General features: G+C 35.4%; 1 protein-coding gene across 1 annotated transcript in view; it reads left to right on the top strand.

Moving 5' to 3' along the window:
- The first annotated feature begins 914 nt into the window (after positions 1-914).
- LOC129268000 (serine/threonine-protein kinase BRSK2-like) overlaps positions 915-14,172 on the top strand; it is a 24,123-nt gene continuing 10,865 nt past the window's right edge. The window contains exons 1-8 of the mRNA XM_064104476.1: positions 915-984; positions 2,343-2,489; positions 6,620-6,654; positions 7,805-7,865; positions 8,444-8,556; positions 8,967-9,067; positions 11,527-11,650; positions 12,926-13,216. Coding sequence (XP_063960546.1) covers positions 2,457-2,489; positions 6,620-6,654; positions 7,805-7,865; positions 8,444-8,556; positions 8,967-9,067; positions 11,527-11,650; positions 12,926-13,216 — 758 coding nt within the window. The 5' untranslated portion in view covers positions 915-984; positions 2,343-2,456. The remainder of the gene's footprint in view (positions 985-2,342; positions 2,490-6,619; positions 6,655-7,804; positions 7,866-8,443; positions 8,557-8,966; positions 9,068-11,526; positions 11,651-12,925; positions 13,217-14,172) is intronic.

Below are 14,172 nucleotides of genomic sequence, written 5' to 3'. Positions count from 1 at the left end.
CAGTCAGTATACACACACACCCATTGTCTCGCACACACACACCCTCGCCACACAAGGAATACATACACTCTCAAATACTGATGCCCTTACAACTTCCACATAACCACACACATGGATGAGCTCACCCACCCACACACACACACCCTCCTCTCTTACTCATTGTCACACTTTCAGAGAACCATAACCCCATGAACACGCACCAACACACATTACACACCTAGACCCATCCATACCAACAGACACATAATCTCTCATGCACACACACACACACACACACACACCCTTTCTTTCTCACATCCACCCACCCGCCCATTCCTACCCTCCCACTTTCTCACACACATCTTACACACATCATCCAACTTTTCACCCTCCTACACAATATCAGCCCCCTCAGAACACCCTTGTACCACCTCTTAAACGTGCACGCCCATTCTACCCACACACACTCACACCAAAAACCACCCATACACTCCCTCCCTAAAACTCACACCCTTACAACCTCCACCAACATGCACCCACCAATTCCTACACACCCACACACATCCAACTCCTACACCCCTTACACACCCTTTATACCATTATACATACATACACCCACCCACACAAGCTATGCTTTTATCCTTGCCTCATATCTTTTTATCAATGACAAATCATTAGCTACATGTAGTACTATTGTACATGTAATGCATTAAAAGAATGCAATTTGATTGGCAAAGAGAAAGTGATTTTAATCTCTGTTTTCTGTTTATGATAACAAATTTTTATGAAAAATGGCCCTACTGATTGTTGATATAGTTGTTTTTTTAAGATGTAATTTATTTTGAATATTGTGTAACTTTGGAGACACTTGTTCTTCAAAAATAAGAATTGCATTAACAACCATTAAAAAAAGTATTTTCTCTTTATTTTTACAAGGGAGAGAAATACGATGGCAGGAAAGCTGATGTTTGGAGTGCAGGTGTTATTCTTTATGCTCTTTTAGTGGTAAGTTTGAAGGATTTATATTCACTTAATCTACAGTGTACTTCTCAGATAGTCCCAAGACCCCATTTTCATTACCATCCTGAAACTTGTTTAGTGGAAACTAGATTAATGTGAAATGAGAACGCTTGATGAAGCAGTCTTGGAAGGGATCTTCTTAATTGGTTTGGAAAAACACCTCGCGATTTACTGTAGTTTTCAAGATTGCTTTGCCCCATTATACTGGTTTCAGCTTAAAGGGAAGGTCCGGGCTGAAGATATTTATATATTTCCGTTTTCTTATGTTATTACATAAAATCATATTTTTTTCATTATTTCATACTTGTGAATAATATCTCTGCCTTATAATGAAATAAGTTGCAGCAATAAATATCTAATGCAATAAATCAGTTGACAATCCAATTTTTCTAGTTCTTGGAGGAAAAAATTTGAATAAACCTAATTTCATATAATAAAATACAAAGAACAAGTGGAGATGTGACATCATCAGCCCACCTAATGAATATTCATGACGACTGTTTTCACAAAATATTGCTAAACTTTAAAATTCAATAACTTTGTTATTTGTTATCCGATTTTGATGACATTTTCAGCATTTTGCTCAGTGAATTCTACTCTATTTATTAAGCTATACATACTTTCAGCCTGGACCATCCCTTTAAGTGAGGACACAACCGTTTTTCGGGAAGCGATCTTCGCACATTTTGAGCATGCTACTCCACACACTTTGTGTACAATATCTACGCTGTGGTTGTAAATTTCACACAAAACTGTCACACCACTTAGCGCTTCCCATAGCAACAGGACCGCTTTGCATGAAGTGCTTTTGAAAACCACTTTCGGGTGATCAAATGGGAATGCTAGCAAAGTGATCTTCCAAACTAGTTTCCCGAACCGGTTCCAGTAAACTAGTTTTAGAAAGTTTAATGAGAACCGGGTCTAATACGACATGGGCTAAACCAGTTTATTCTATCAATTTGGACTTATAAGTATTGGTTTTCAACTTTGTCTCCTTATTTTAAAAAAATCAAAGTTTGGTTCACACACAGTTCATTTGACAGTTTTAGTGTAAGTGGTGTTAGACAATGCGGATACTAGGTAAAATGGGTATCGCTTAAACTTGAAATTAGACAAAATGGCAATCAGACTAAATTGTAAGAGAAGAAATGGTTTTAGATGAAGTAGGATCAACACTATGAAATGAGATGAGAACAATTTAAAGTAGGGTGGGTATAAACCAATGGGCAAGTTATCAGTTTCAAGATTTACTAAATTTCTTTTCATAAAGTATTGTGAAGAGAGTTGATATGAAATTTACTAATTGTTTTTTTCTTGTGTATCTTCTCTTTCCATTCTTAAAGGGGGCATTACCGTTCGACGATGACAATCTTAGGAATCTGTTAGAGAAGGTCAAGCGAGGGGTCTTTCACATTCCACATTTTGTTCCGCCGGATTGTCAGAACCTGTTGAGAGGCATGATAGAAGTGAATGCTGATAAGAGATTAACAGTGAGTGTGAATGGACCTTTGAGTTTTACAATGTAACTCCCCTCAGTTGGTTTGGAAAATTCTCATTACCAAAATCAATGTATAGTGGTCTTAGAGGGCACGCGAGGAAGAATGCCTATACGAGATTAATAAATAGTCTGATCAGGCAAACATGATTGAGTACTGGCTTTCTAATATGGTTTTAAAATTATGATTGGATTAAAATCAACGATACCTGTGACTCGACATAATTTACAGCTGCATTTTCTGATATATGTTTTGAAATTATGAAGGAATTAAACTTAAAAGATGATCAAGGTCATCAAAATTTATGGGAAGTATTTAAGTCTTCTTTTGGTACTGTTTCACAAATTTCATTTTAAATATATTTTTCACTCCCGATTATGGTGAAATTTTACTGTTTTTATTGAAATCACCTTAGTCTTTTTTGTGTAACCCTTACAATAAGTGTCATGTTTACCGGTGTATTTTTATTTCATTTTATGATGAATCTCCCCCCCCCCCTCCATTTGAGGTACACTGTAGCAATTCTTCCCTTATTTTGAGCTTCAATAAAAGCCTAAAAACCAATCAGTGTTTATTGAATGCTGTGTATGTATGGATTCCATATAGTACATCTAGGGGCAATGGCATAATAAAGCAAAATGTTGTGGGGGGGTAGGCATGGTGGATAGGAAAATATTTTCTAATTAGCAGCTAGAAAAAAAATGACTTTTTTGATACATAATCTAAGTTATAGATATTGTCATGAAATTTTGAAGATGATATCCTACCCTTTTCCTGTCCTTTTCTTTCTTTTCCCTTTTTTTTCGCCATGAAAATGTTTCATCTATACACCAGTGTATAATGTTTCCCTTCTTGAAACTCTACATTAAACTACGCGATGATGGGAAACATAATGTTTGTGATAAGATTGTGTTTGCACAGATTATTCACTTACCCGGCCTACTTCATGACCATCAAAAGTTCATGAATTATGTATTGTAGGATACAGTTGACATATCAAAGTAGAACAGAGGCTGAATTTGCGTCATGGCTAGAATATTTGATTAGATTAAGAACAATGTGTTATCTTACAATGTCAATTATTCTTGTGCATATTGTCTAGAAGTTTCCCTTTTTAAGACATAGAAAATGATGTGGGGATCAATGCTACTAATAATAATACTTCTCTTATATAGCACATACTAAACTGAAAGTTTCTCTATGCGCTTTACAATGAAGGAAACATCAAAATACATATAATACAAACAAAGAAATAGACTTGTGAATTACAAAATTACTTAATAATTTAAACTTACAATTTATTGTTACCAATAAAATAATTACCAATACTACACCTAGTTATACATACATGTATGTGATCTGCCATAACTAAACAACAATATCTTGGTTAAAATTGATTTTGTGAATTTTATTTTAAAATACACATTCTAAAGCTTTTTTAATGGTTTATAACTTAAAAAAAGAAAACATAAGTAACCCAGACCAGTACTTGATTGAATGTAAAATGAATTCATTGAAAGCTTCCAATGAATATGGAGAAAACTAGGTTTGAATTTGTGGATCCACACAAGCATGAGATGTGGACACTCTCTATCTTGTCTTTCATTTAAATTCACATCTTTAAATTGTGACAGTAGAATAATAGGGACAGTGATTTTCCGTTTTACCGGTAAATAAAACGGAAATTCTGTTTGGTTCTCATACTTTTCATGTAAAAGTTCATGGAATTCACATTTGCAAAACGGAATTCAGGATTTTGCTGTGTACATTTTCAGTGACAAAACGGAATTTCCATTTTTAGGTCAAGTTGAAACGGAATTACAGATTTTCAGAAACGGAAAAGACAGTTTTTTTGTCTCACCTGCATAGCAGAGTGAGACTATAGGCGCCGCTTTTCCGACGGCGACGGCGGCGGCGGCGGCGGCGGCGACGGCGGCGTCAACACCAAATCTTAACCTGAGGTTAAGTTTTTGAAATGACAGCATAACTTAGAAAGTATATGGACCTAGTTCATGAAACTTGGCCATAAGGTTAATCAAGTATTACTGAACATCCTGCCTGAGTTTCATGTCACATGACCAAGGTCAAAGGTCATTTAGGGTCAATGAACTTAGACCATGTTGGGGGAATCAACATCAAAATCTTAACCTAAGGTTAAGTTTTTGAAATGTCATCATAACTTAGAAAATATATAGACCTAGTTCATGAAACTTATACATAAGGTTAATCAAGTATCACTGAACATCCTGCATGAGTTTCACATCACATGACCAAGGTCAAAGGTCATTTAGGGTCAATGAACTTTGGCCGAATTGGGGGTATCTGTTGAATTACCATCATAACTTAGAAAATATATAGACCTAGTTCATGAAACTTATACATAAGGTTAATCAAGTATTACTGAACATCCTGTGCAAGTTTCAGGTCACATGATCAAGGTCAAAGGTCATTTAGGGTCAATGAACTTTGGCCAAATTGGGGTATTTGTTGAATTACAGCCATAAATTTGAAAGTGTGTTGGTCTAGTTCATAAAACTTGGACATAATAGTAATCAAGTATCACTGAACATCCTGTGCGAGTTTCAGGTCACATGATCAAGGTCAAAGGTCATGTAAGGTCAAAGAACTTTGGCCACGTTGGGGGTATTTGTTGAATTGCCATCATATCTCTATAAGTGTATTGGTCTAGTTCATAAAACATGGAAATAAGAGTAACCAAGTATCACTGAACATCTTGTGCGAGTTATAGTAGTTTTCAAAATCAGCACTGCTGCTATATTGAATCGCGTGATGCAGGTGAGACGGCCAGAGGCATTCCACTTGTTTAACCTATAAATCACTGTCTCTAGAATAGGAATTATTTTGACTATTCATATAGAGAACCTTTCCTTGTGACTTGTTATTTTTGGAGTGGCTGGTTACATATATTGTCAAGAAGAGTATAGTAGTTTCACTGTACACCATGTATTATTGAAACAAATACAATCTTCTTTGCCATGGCAATCTTTAGTAGATACATCATATTGTCAAGAAATTTCCTCTTTTAAGACTACTTTGAAAATGACATGGGGATCAACAGATTAGATGGTTTATATTAGGAAAGGAAAAAGTGAAAATTGAATATGTCAAAAAAAAATCAGATATGCTATCTTTAATGCATTTCTGTTGCGGTTCCTCTCAATCAGATCAGTGTTTGCCCTAGTTTTTGTCTTTTATGCATCTGCAGATTAGCCTGATGTAGGTCGGGTTACTATAAGCCTGTGATGATAATGTGCAAAGTTATGTTATTATACCAGCTTCTCTGTAAGTCCTGGGGCATGTTTCACAAAGATTTAAGTATGACTTAAAGTCTCACTTAAATGCCTAGTTGCGTGCACTATAAAAAAAATGGCCGCTTTGGTAAGATCACGCACTACTGCATATCAATCAATGAGATTAGGCATTCCATATCATGTAGGCGTCGGCATTTAAGTGCGGCGACTCTAAGTCATGCTTAAATCTTTGTGAAACACCCCCCAGGGCCCCGTCGCATAAAGCTTGCATAGACTTGAATTAGGAAATTCTGCAATGCTCATGATGATTAGTGAAGTAAAAAGCTATGTACATGTAGTAAAACAAACAAAATATGGTATCCCGAAGGCTGAATTACATGAAGTTTACATCGATAAAAATTCAAATTTTTGTAGGCCTACAAAAACAAACTACATGTATAATTACTATTGAAGACTCCAAATAATTTGGCTTAGGTCCACTAGAAGAGATTGCTAAGATTAAAACAAGAATACTTGACCAAATCCATGAATGCAATACCACCATTTAAATCATTTCTTCACAGTAAGAGATTTAATTAAAATACTCATTTTCTGACTGTTAAATTGAGTTGAATACCACCTCTAGGAGCGTTACATCAATAGCAATGGTCAGGGGCTCTTTCAAAATTTTCTTTTAGCCAATCAGAGGCAAGGATTTCTATAGCTTGTGACAGTTTTTAATGAAATTCACTGACTATATATTTCATGAAATATTTCCCTGGTGAGCAACCCCATAAAGATGGAATGCTAAATTTAATTGTGTAAGAATATGCAGATTTTGATATGAAATCTTTTTCGTGTTTTACTTTCTAGCTATCCCAAATCCAGAGACATCCTTGGTATGTTTTGTAAGTATCAAAATAGCTTGTTTAAGTGCAACATACACTACATGATCTGACTACGACATAAGAAATTGCATTTTGCAAGTTCCCATGAATGAAATTATTTTGTTCAAGTTCAGCATGATGCTATGAATGCTAAAATAATAAAGTTGCTTTGCAGTTATAGCCTTGCTGCCAGAGTAAAGTCCTACTCGGCTTCAGGTCGCAGCCGTTGATGATGTCATAAAGATCGGGAATTCAATTTGCTTCATTCCTGCAGGGGTGCTCAATCAAGACTGGAATTTTTATTTTAGTGCTCATTTCACTTTTTGGAACTTTGAATGTTAAGAATTCATAGGTTAGAATGATATCAAGTGCATTAAGATTTCTTTGAAAATCGGATCACAACATATCATGTAGTGTATGTCGGGCTTTAGATGTAGCATGTCTCTTGAAAGACAAATCAATTTTAAATACATTGGATGATTTCACATTTGGTGTTGGTCTTTAATAGAAGCATAATATATTTTGACTGCCTTTGGACCCTTTTTCACAAACCTAATGTTAAAATTATATAATGTCAACATGTTATATCTCAGAACAAAACGAAACCTGCCGTTTTGGTATTCAGTTTTGTTGGCAAACCTGTACGTAGGTTAGAATTTATATGCGAGGAGCCTATTTGGTGTTGGTCTTTAATAGAAGCATAATATATTTTGACTGCCTTTGGACCCTTTTTCACAAACCTAATGTTAAAATTATATAATGTCAACATGTTATATCTCAGAACAAAACGAAACCTGCCGTTTTGGTATTCAGTTTTGTTGGCAAACCTGTACGTAGGTTAGAATTTATATGCGAGGAGCCTATTTTAGCCTCTAAAATTTATGGCATATTATGGGTATTTGAATTTATCATTAAATGTTAGGAAACAGCAGAAATCAAAACAAAAGATTTTATTTGAATTATAAGAATTGATTTCCAATACCAAAATAAAAATGTTATTAATATGATTTTGTTCTTTCTTTACTCTTTGAATCTTTTTTTTTCTTTGCTTTGCTTTCTTTCCCTATATTTCTCATCTCTCTGTCTCTTGCTTCCTTCCTTCCTTCCTCCTTTCCAACTTCCTCTCCATCATTACTTTTCATCCGTTCTCTCTTTCATGTATATGATAAAGCAGAGGAACCAGAAACGAAAACCAACCAGAATCGGATATTCCAAAGAAACACCATATCAAAGTAAGTCTTTCACTTTGACATCTAGAAATTGATTAAAAGTCATCTGCTCAATTGCCTTTTCATTGGATTGTGTTAGTTAAAAATTCTGGAGTTGTTATATAATTCATATTTTCTGCAATTGATAATATTTTGCTGTGAAGCTAACTCCTAGAATTATTTGGCAAAGTGGGGGAGTTCTATCTATGGACAAATTGGATGTGTCCATTGGCTGATAGGTCTTCTTGATATCTGAATTAGGAAAAAAAACAAGAAAGTGTATTTATATGTTGGGATAAAGATATTAACATGACCGAGTTGATTGAAAAGTTTGTCAATCATTTCACCATGTTTTACCTCTAAACAAACCTCCTCAAATTCAATGCAGTAACCAACAAATGTATAGGCCTTTAACAGTCAACAAAGACATTAGTCTGTTACAAAGGAGAAGGAGAAGAAGATGACAAATTTGGCAAAGAAGAGAAAGTAAAGAAGAAGGAGAAGAAGAAAAAGATAATGAAGTAGAAAGGAGAGAGGATGAATAAGAGGCATAACCTGTAGTTCCGCCTTATTAATATCTTTCTTCCTAATTTTTTCCCTAGATACCTCCAATTTTGGGTGATGAAGATGTTGACCCTGATGTAATAGGCAGTATGACATCTTTAGGGTGCTTCAAGGATAGACCGAAACTTCTACGCAATCTTTTATCGCCACAGTAAGTTCAGAACTTATACTCCAATTATAGTCATGATAATGATAATAACAATCATTATGACATTCATGTTTGTTGATAATGTTTGGAGATAACTCTGGTTGATATTTATTTGGTTATACATGTGGTGCATTATCCGTGTCTGTTCAATCTGTAGAAATTTTGTGGGATTTTGACTTTTCTTCCACTTTTTTATAAAACAAATAATGCATCGGATAAAATTTGTGTTTTCATGGCAGTGTAGGCATCTTGAGTATTCACATTGATGTGCAAACGCATCCAGGGTAATGTAAGAACTTTGTTCTTGTCGCTCCATTGTAAATACCCTTGAGTGTGCTGCATTGCCACTAACACACTCTCACCTGGGGATTATTTGTTTTATTAATGAGTCTTTATTGTTGTTATTCATGCAGTCACAACTCGGAGAAGGTGATCTACTCACTATTGCTGGATAGAAAACAAAGGAAGCCCAGCTTTGAAGATGAGTTAGAATACAGAACCAGATCAGATTCAGGTAGGTTTAACACTACAGTCAAATAAAATATATATAAAAAAAGTGAATCGATTTTATTTTGTAGACGCACTGTAGATCTAAACCAGCACGAGATATGTAATGATAATTCCACATGAGAGATATAATTTCTTCTACCAACGTTTTCAAAACGTTGTGTGCTTGTTTTTAATTTCTCGTCATTTTACCATTTCATATTAGGAAAATATACCTATTCCGTTTTATGTTAAAAAATTCCCATAGGAATTTCATCATATGAATTTGAAGTCCGGTTTAAGGCTGAGATCTCACGAGGCGGGGAATGTTTACGAATGTAGCACATATCAGATTCGCCAACTTTTCTGACAAGTGTTGCAAAGTCTTAAAATTTGTTTTTCATATCATATGTGGGGCCGCCGCACAGTGGGCTGGGGCGAAACAAAAGTCATTTTGGGCAATTTCAGATTTTTAATTTTTTTCATGCCCAGCTGAAAGACAACACTTTGAAGAATACTTGAGCAAAATATTTCATTCCGGAATTTGCATACAGGTTGTTAATTTCCTACCTCAAATCGTAAAATGTGACATTTTGCGAAATGCCGCTTATATGACAACCAAATTAAAAAAAAAACAGGCCATTTCACAGGAGGTTTTTCATGTAGGAATCTGAAATGGCTCCCACATAATCCTGATATATTCATTTTTTGTTTGAAAGGGTTCAAAGTAGATAAAAGACATCTTTAAGGAGGTTTATAGGATGATTATTCCTCGAAATAGGCTGAAAATCCATGTTCTTTGCATTTACATTAGAAACGTTTGGGTTTCCGTGGATTTCCGTCTAAATTCTATCAGCATCATTTTCCCCGATGTCTAAGCTCTAAGTCGATACCAAATTTAGCTGCCCGTTTTTATGTTAGAGCCTATTTTACTTGACACATCACGCCCAAAACTGTCATTTTTATACTGCGCAGTCATCGCAGCGCACCGTATGGGGTGTACATTGCCGTTCACTTTTGCACGGCGAGGACGATTCCCCTTCCATTCCATGAAAATGACATGAATTCCGGGCATAATGTAAACAAAATAAAGGTTTCTAACGCAAATAAGGGCTATACCCACAACTCTTCCAGAGATAAAAACACTCCTCATAGTGATACATTCGTGGTGTTATATACTCTGCGTATTACACAAGTCAACACAGCTTGATAAAGCACAGTTAATATTTTTCAGATTTTAAAGTATTTTTTTAATATCTAATTAATGATCATTTTGATGCCATAAAATTATTTTAGGCATCTCATACACACTTTTTAGGCACGTGAGATGCATAAACCAACATTTACTCTGGTCAATCTTAAAGTAGCACATAACACAAAGTTTATATTCTACACATCGTTTAGCATAATTTGTCTTTTCACAGAGAGGTTTTAAGTAGCCAATCAAAATTTGGTATCAAGGTGACGTCACATCGGCTGTAAATTATGTTCAGTCGATTCTACGCCCACAATTACCCATAATCAACATGTTAAAATAAAAATCTAACACGGAATATAATTTTGGCGCACTTTCAACTCATTCTGGCCCACTGTGCGCCGTAGTCTAGTGGTTATGACTCTCGTCTTACAATCAGAGGGACATGATTTGGAATCCCAGCCATGGCATGTTTTCCTTCAGCAAGAAATTTACCCACATTGTGCTGCACTCAACCCAGGTGAGGTGAATGGGTGCCCGGCAGGATTAATTCCTTAAATGCGCTGAGCGCTGAAAGGCAGCGCGAGCTATAGCCGGGGTGATAATAATAGTAACAATGCGCCTCGGAATAGATTATTTCTAGATAGATGGCACTATATAAATGCCTATTATTATTATTATTAAAACCTATTTGTAAGCTGCTTCAAAACAGAAAAAAATATATGCTCACAAAGGCTAGACATATGTTTGATTGGTCAGTTGATTCTATACAGGAGCCATACATGTATGGTCATTTTGATTCTATCATCGGTTAATAAAAGAGAACTTCAGCGACATCGTCTTACAACCATTTTCAAATGCTCATGACTGTTTTGTGAAAAAAAATTATATGTGCTTCTCTGTACATAGAAATTATGTGTGAAGAAAAGGGACATATTTCCTGAAGGCGTAAACTATCCCAAAGATATCTCAATTTTCATTTATTTTTCATTTAATTCATTTATGTATTTGTATAGCTGATCCGCCTACGACGAAAGTAGACCCCTTTCACAGAAGAAGATCAAGGCTAATAACACAAAGGTTCGCAATCAAGCGCTGAATACCAATGACCAATCAAGATCATCGTTGCATGTGCACTCTGTTTAAAATACCGACCAGGAAGCAATCAGTGCGGTTCTTTCATAAAAGCAATTCATCGCAAACTTTGCCAAGTTACTGAGCCCAGAAGGTCCCAGTTACCCGCAATGATTCTTTATTTTCATTTGATTTTCATTTATTACGTATTTGTGTAGCTGATCCGCCTAGGAAGAGAGTAGACTCATATCACAGAAGAAGATCAGAAAGAAAATCTTTTGATATGACGAGAGATGGGTCTATGTCACCGGCCAGGAGAGCAATGTCACATCACAACTCAGGGTGAGCTTCTATTCATTTATTTATTGTTTAATTGATTAATTAATCAATTCATTCATTTATTTATTTATTTATTTATTTGTTTATTTATTTATCTATTTATTTATTTATCTATTTATTGATTCATTTATTTTATTTATTTATTTTATTAATTAATTAATTTATTTATTTATTTATTCATTTATATATTTAATAATGATAATAATACATGTGACTTATAAAGCACCAAATCCACTCTGTAGAATGCTCAAGGCACATACAAGAATTTAAGAAGTAAAAAAAAATGTTTTAAGAACATTTGTTATTTGTTCATTAACTTATTTATGTATTTATTTAACCATTTATTGTTTGATTAACTAATGCATTTATTCATTTATTTATTCATTCATTCATTTATTTATTTATTCATTTACCTAATTATCAATTTATGTATTTATTTAGTTATCTTTATATCTACCTGAATATACCTGAATCTTATATATTCATCTATATTTCTATCTATCTATCTATCTATCTAACTATCTATTTATCTGTCTGTCTGTCTATCTCTCTATCCGTCTATCTATTTATTTATATATCTATTTATATATCTATCTATCAATTCACTGATCCATCTATTTGTATAGATACTCAACTGTTGTTGAATATGAACCAAGGAAACTCTTATTAAAGACTTGAGTTAGAACCACCAGATCATGATGTTTCCATCTACTGGGGAGTGTTTCATGAAACAAATAATCATTGATTTCACTGACAACTGTTATAAGCTACTGAAATCCTTGATTCTGATTGGCTCAGGTCAAATTAGTCAATGAAGATCATGGAGTATTTGCTTCATGAAGCACTCCCCAGAATATTCTATAATTAGTAGATAATTATTGACATGCTAGGTAAAGAGGTCGTGGGGTGACAGATCTTTTTCTGTTGCTGGTCGTCGTTTGTGGAATTCACTCCCATTGGACATTAAGTCATGCCAGTCGAGAGAGCTATTCCACAACAAAGTGAAGACTTACCTCATGAAGGAAGCATCTCCTTAATTGTTGTGGGATTAGGCCTGTGTTATTTTGACTACCAAATTTAACTGATTGTGTATTTTTTTTTGTCAATTTGTTCAATTTCTGTGTATTTATCAATTTCATTTTCTGTATTGTATAAGTACATGTAGTTAATTGTGCACGTTGAGTGTCATCGACAGATATTTGCGCTATACAAATATTAAATTATTATTATCATTATTATAAAGAATCAATTTGTTATTCCTCTTTCCATCTCCAGTAGATCAAGAAGCGTGACTAGTAGCCCTCTAGCGTCCCCCACCCACAGTCCTAGGCAGGTCTGCAGACAGCATTCTGGTAGCAGCCTGGTATCGACAGGATCCAGCACCACGCCTCCAGCCAGCCCGACCGCAACCTCGCTGCAAGGTCAACAGCAGCAGGGCCAGTCGACACCCTGGAGGGCGCGACTGAACAGCCTCAAGAACACCATCTTAGGGTCACCGAGGTTCCATCGACGCAAGATGCAGCCGGCGGAACCAGATGAACTCTCACTCACTCCGGACAACTCACCAGAGTAAGATGTTCATTGATTTTGAAGCATTTGATGGTTTAACTGTTTTCCTGCTTTCAGTGTTGCGTGCAAACTGGTTGCACAACATTAGCTCCTGTGACAATTGCTTCGGCCTTTATTTCGTTTAAGATAAAGGTTACAATCGACTTTTTTGGTTAGGTTTAGGGTTGCATTAGGGTTTTATGTTAGGTTTGGGGTTTGGCACGGTGTTACGTCAAAGGTTGAAGTTAGTCATTTGATCAGTGTGTGGAATTTATAGTGGAGGCCACACACTGACTGAGGACTAACTGCCTGAGGCCTAGACCAAACATGCAAGAACTTCAAACATCCAAGGCCAAGACCAAGTTTTAATATGATGATTGCAAGATTTTTTCTGTATGGACGACATTCTGTATTAATTAGAGAATAATAATGATGATAATGTCAAGTTTATTTCTTGTGTATAGTGCATATCATGTACCATTTAATTTCTCTAGAAGCTCTTCCAGTGGGACTTGTATAGCATTACCCTGGATCTATCCCAGCAAGCCTTTTTCAATCCATTCAGCATTTCAAGGAATAAATTGTGTCAGATACCCATTTACCTCACCTGGGTTGAGTGCTGTTGTCGATAGGCCTCATATCGACATTGATGTCGACATACAAAGAATTTTCAATGTTTCCGACATGTCGACATGCACGCATCCACATCGACATGTAAAAATGAAATAAAAAGGGGTCTAGCCTCAAGTCACGAGTGTAAAGCTTACCTGAAAAGTTCGAAGCATTTATCGATCGAATGATTGTTAGGGAGCCTATAGGCTAAACTACGGTCCCTTTTTCATGTCGACATTGTCGATGTCGGGATTAATTTTTAAGCGACATATCGACATGGATTTTTGTTCCCGACAACAGCACTACCTGGGTTGAGTGCAGTATAATGTGGATCAATTTCTTACTGTAGGAAATTAGACCATGGC

Source organism: Lytechinus pictus, chromosome 9 (assembly GCF_037042905.1).
Source record: "Lytechinus pictus isolate F3 Inbred chromosome 9, Lp3.0, whole genome shotgun sequence".
Taxonomy (NCBI): Eukaryota; Metazoa; Echinodermata; class Echinoidea; order Temnopleuroida; family Toxopneustidae; genus Lytechinus; species Lytechinus pictus.
Note: the sequence above shows the minus strand (reverse complement) of the source record. Positions and strands in the feature narration are given on the sequence as shown.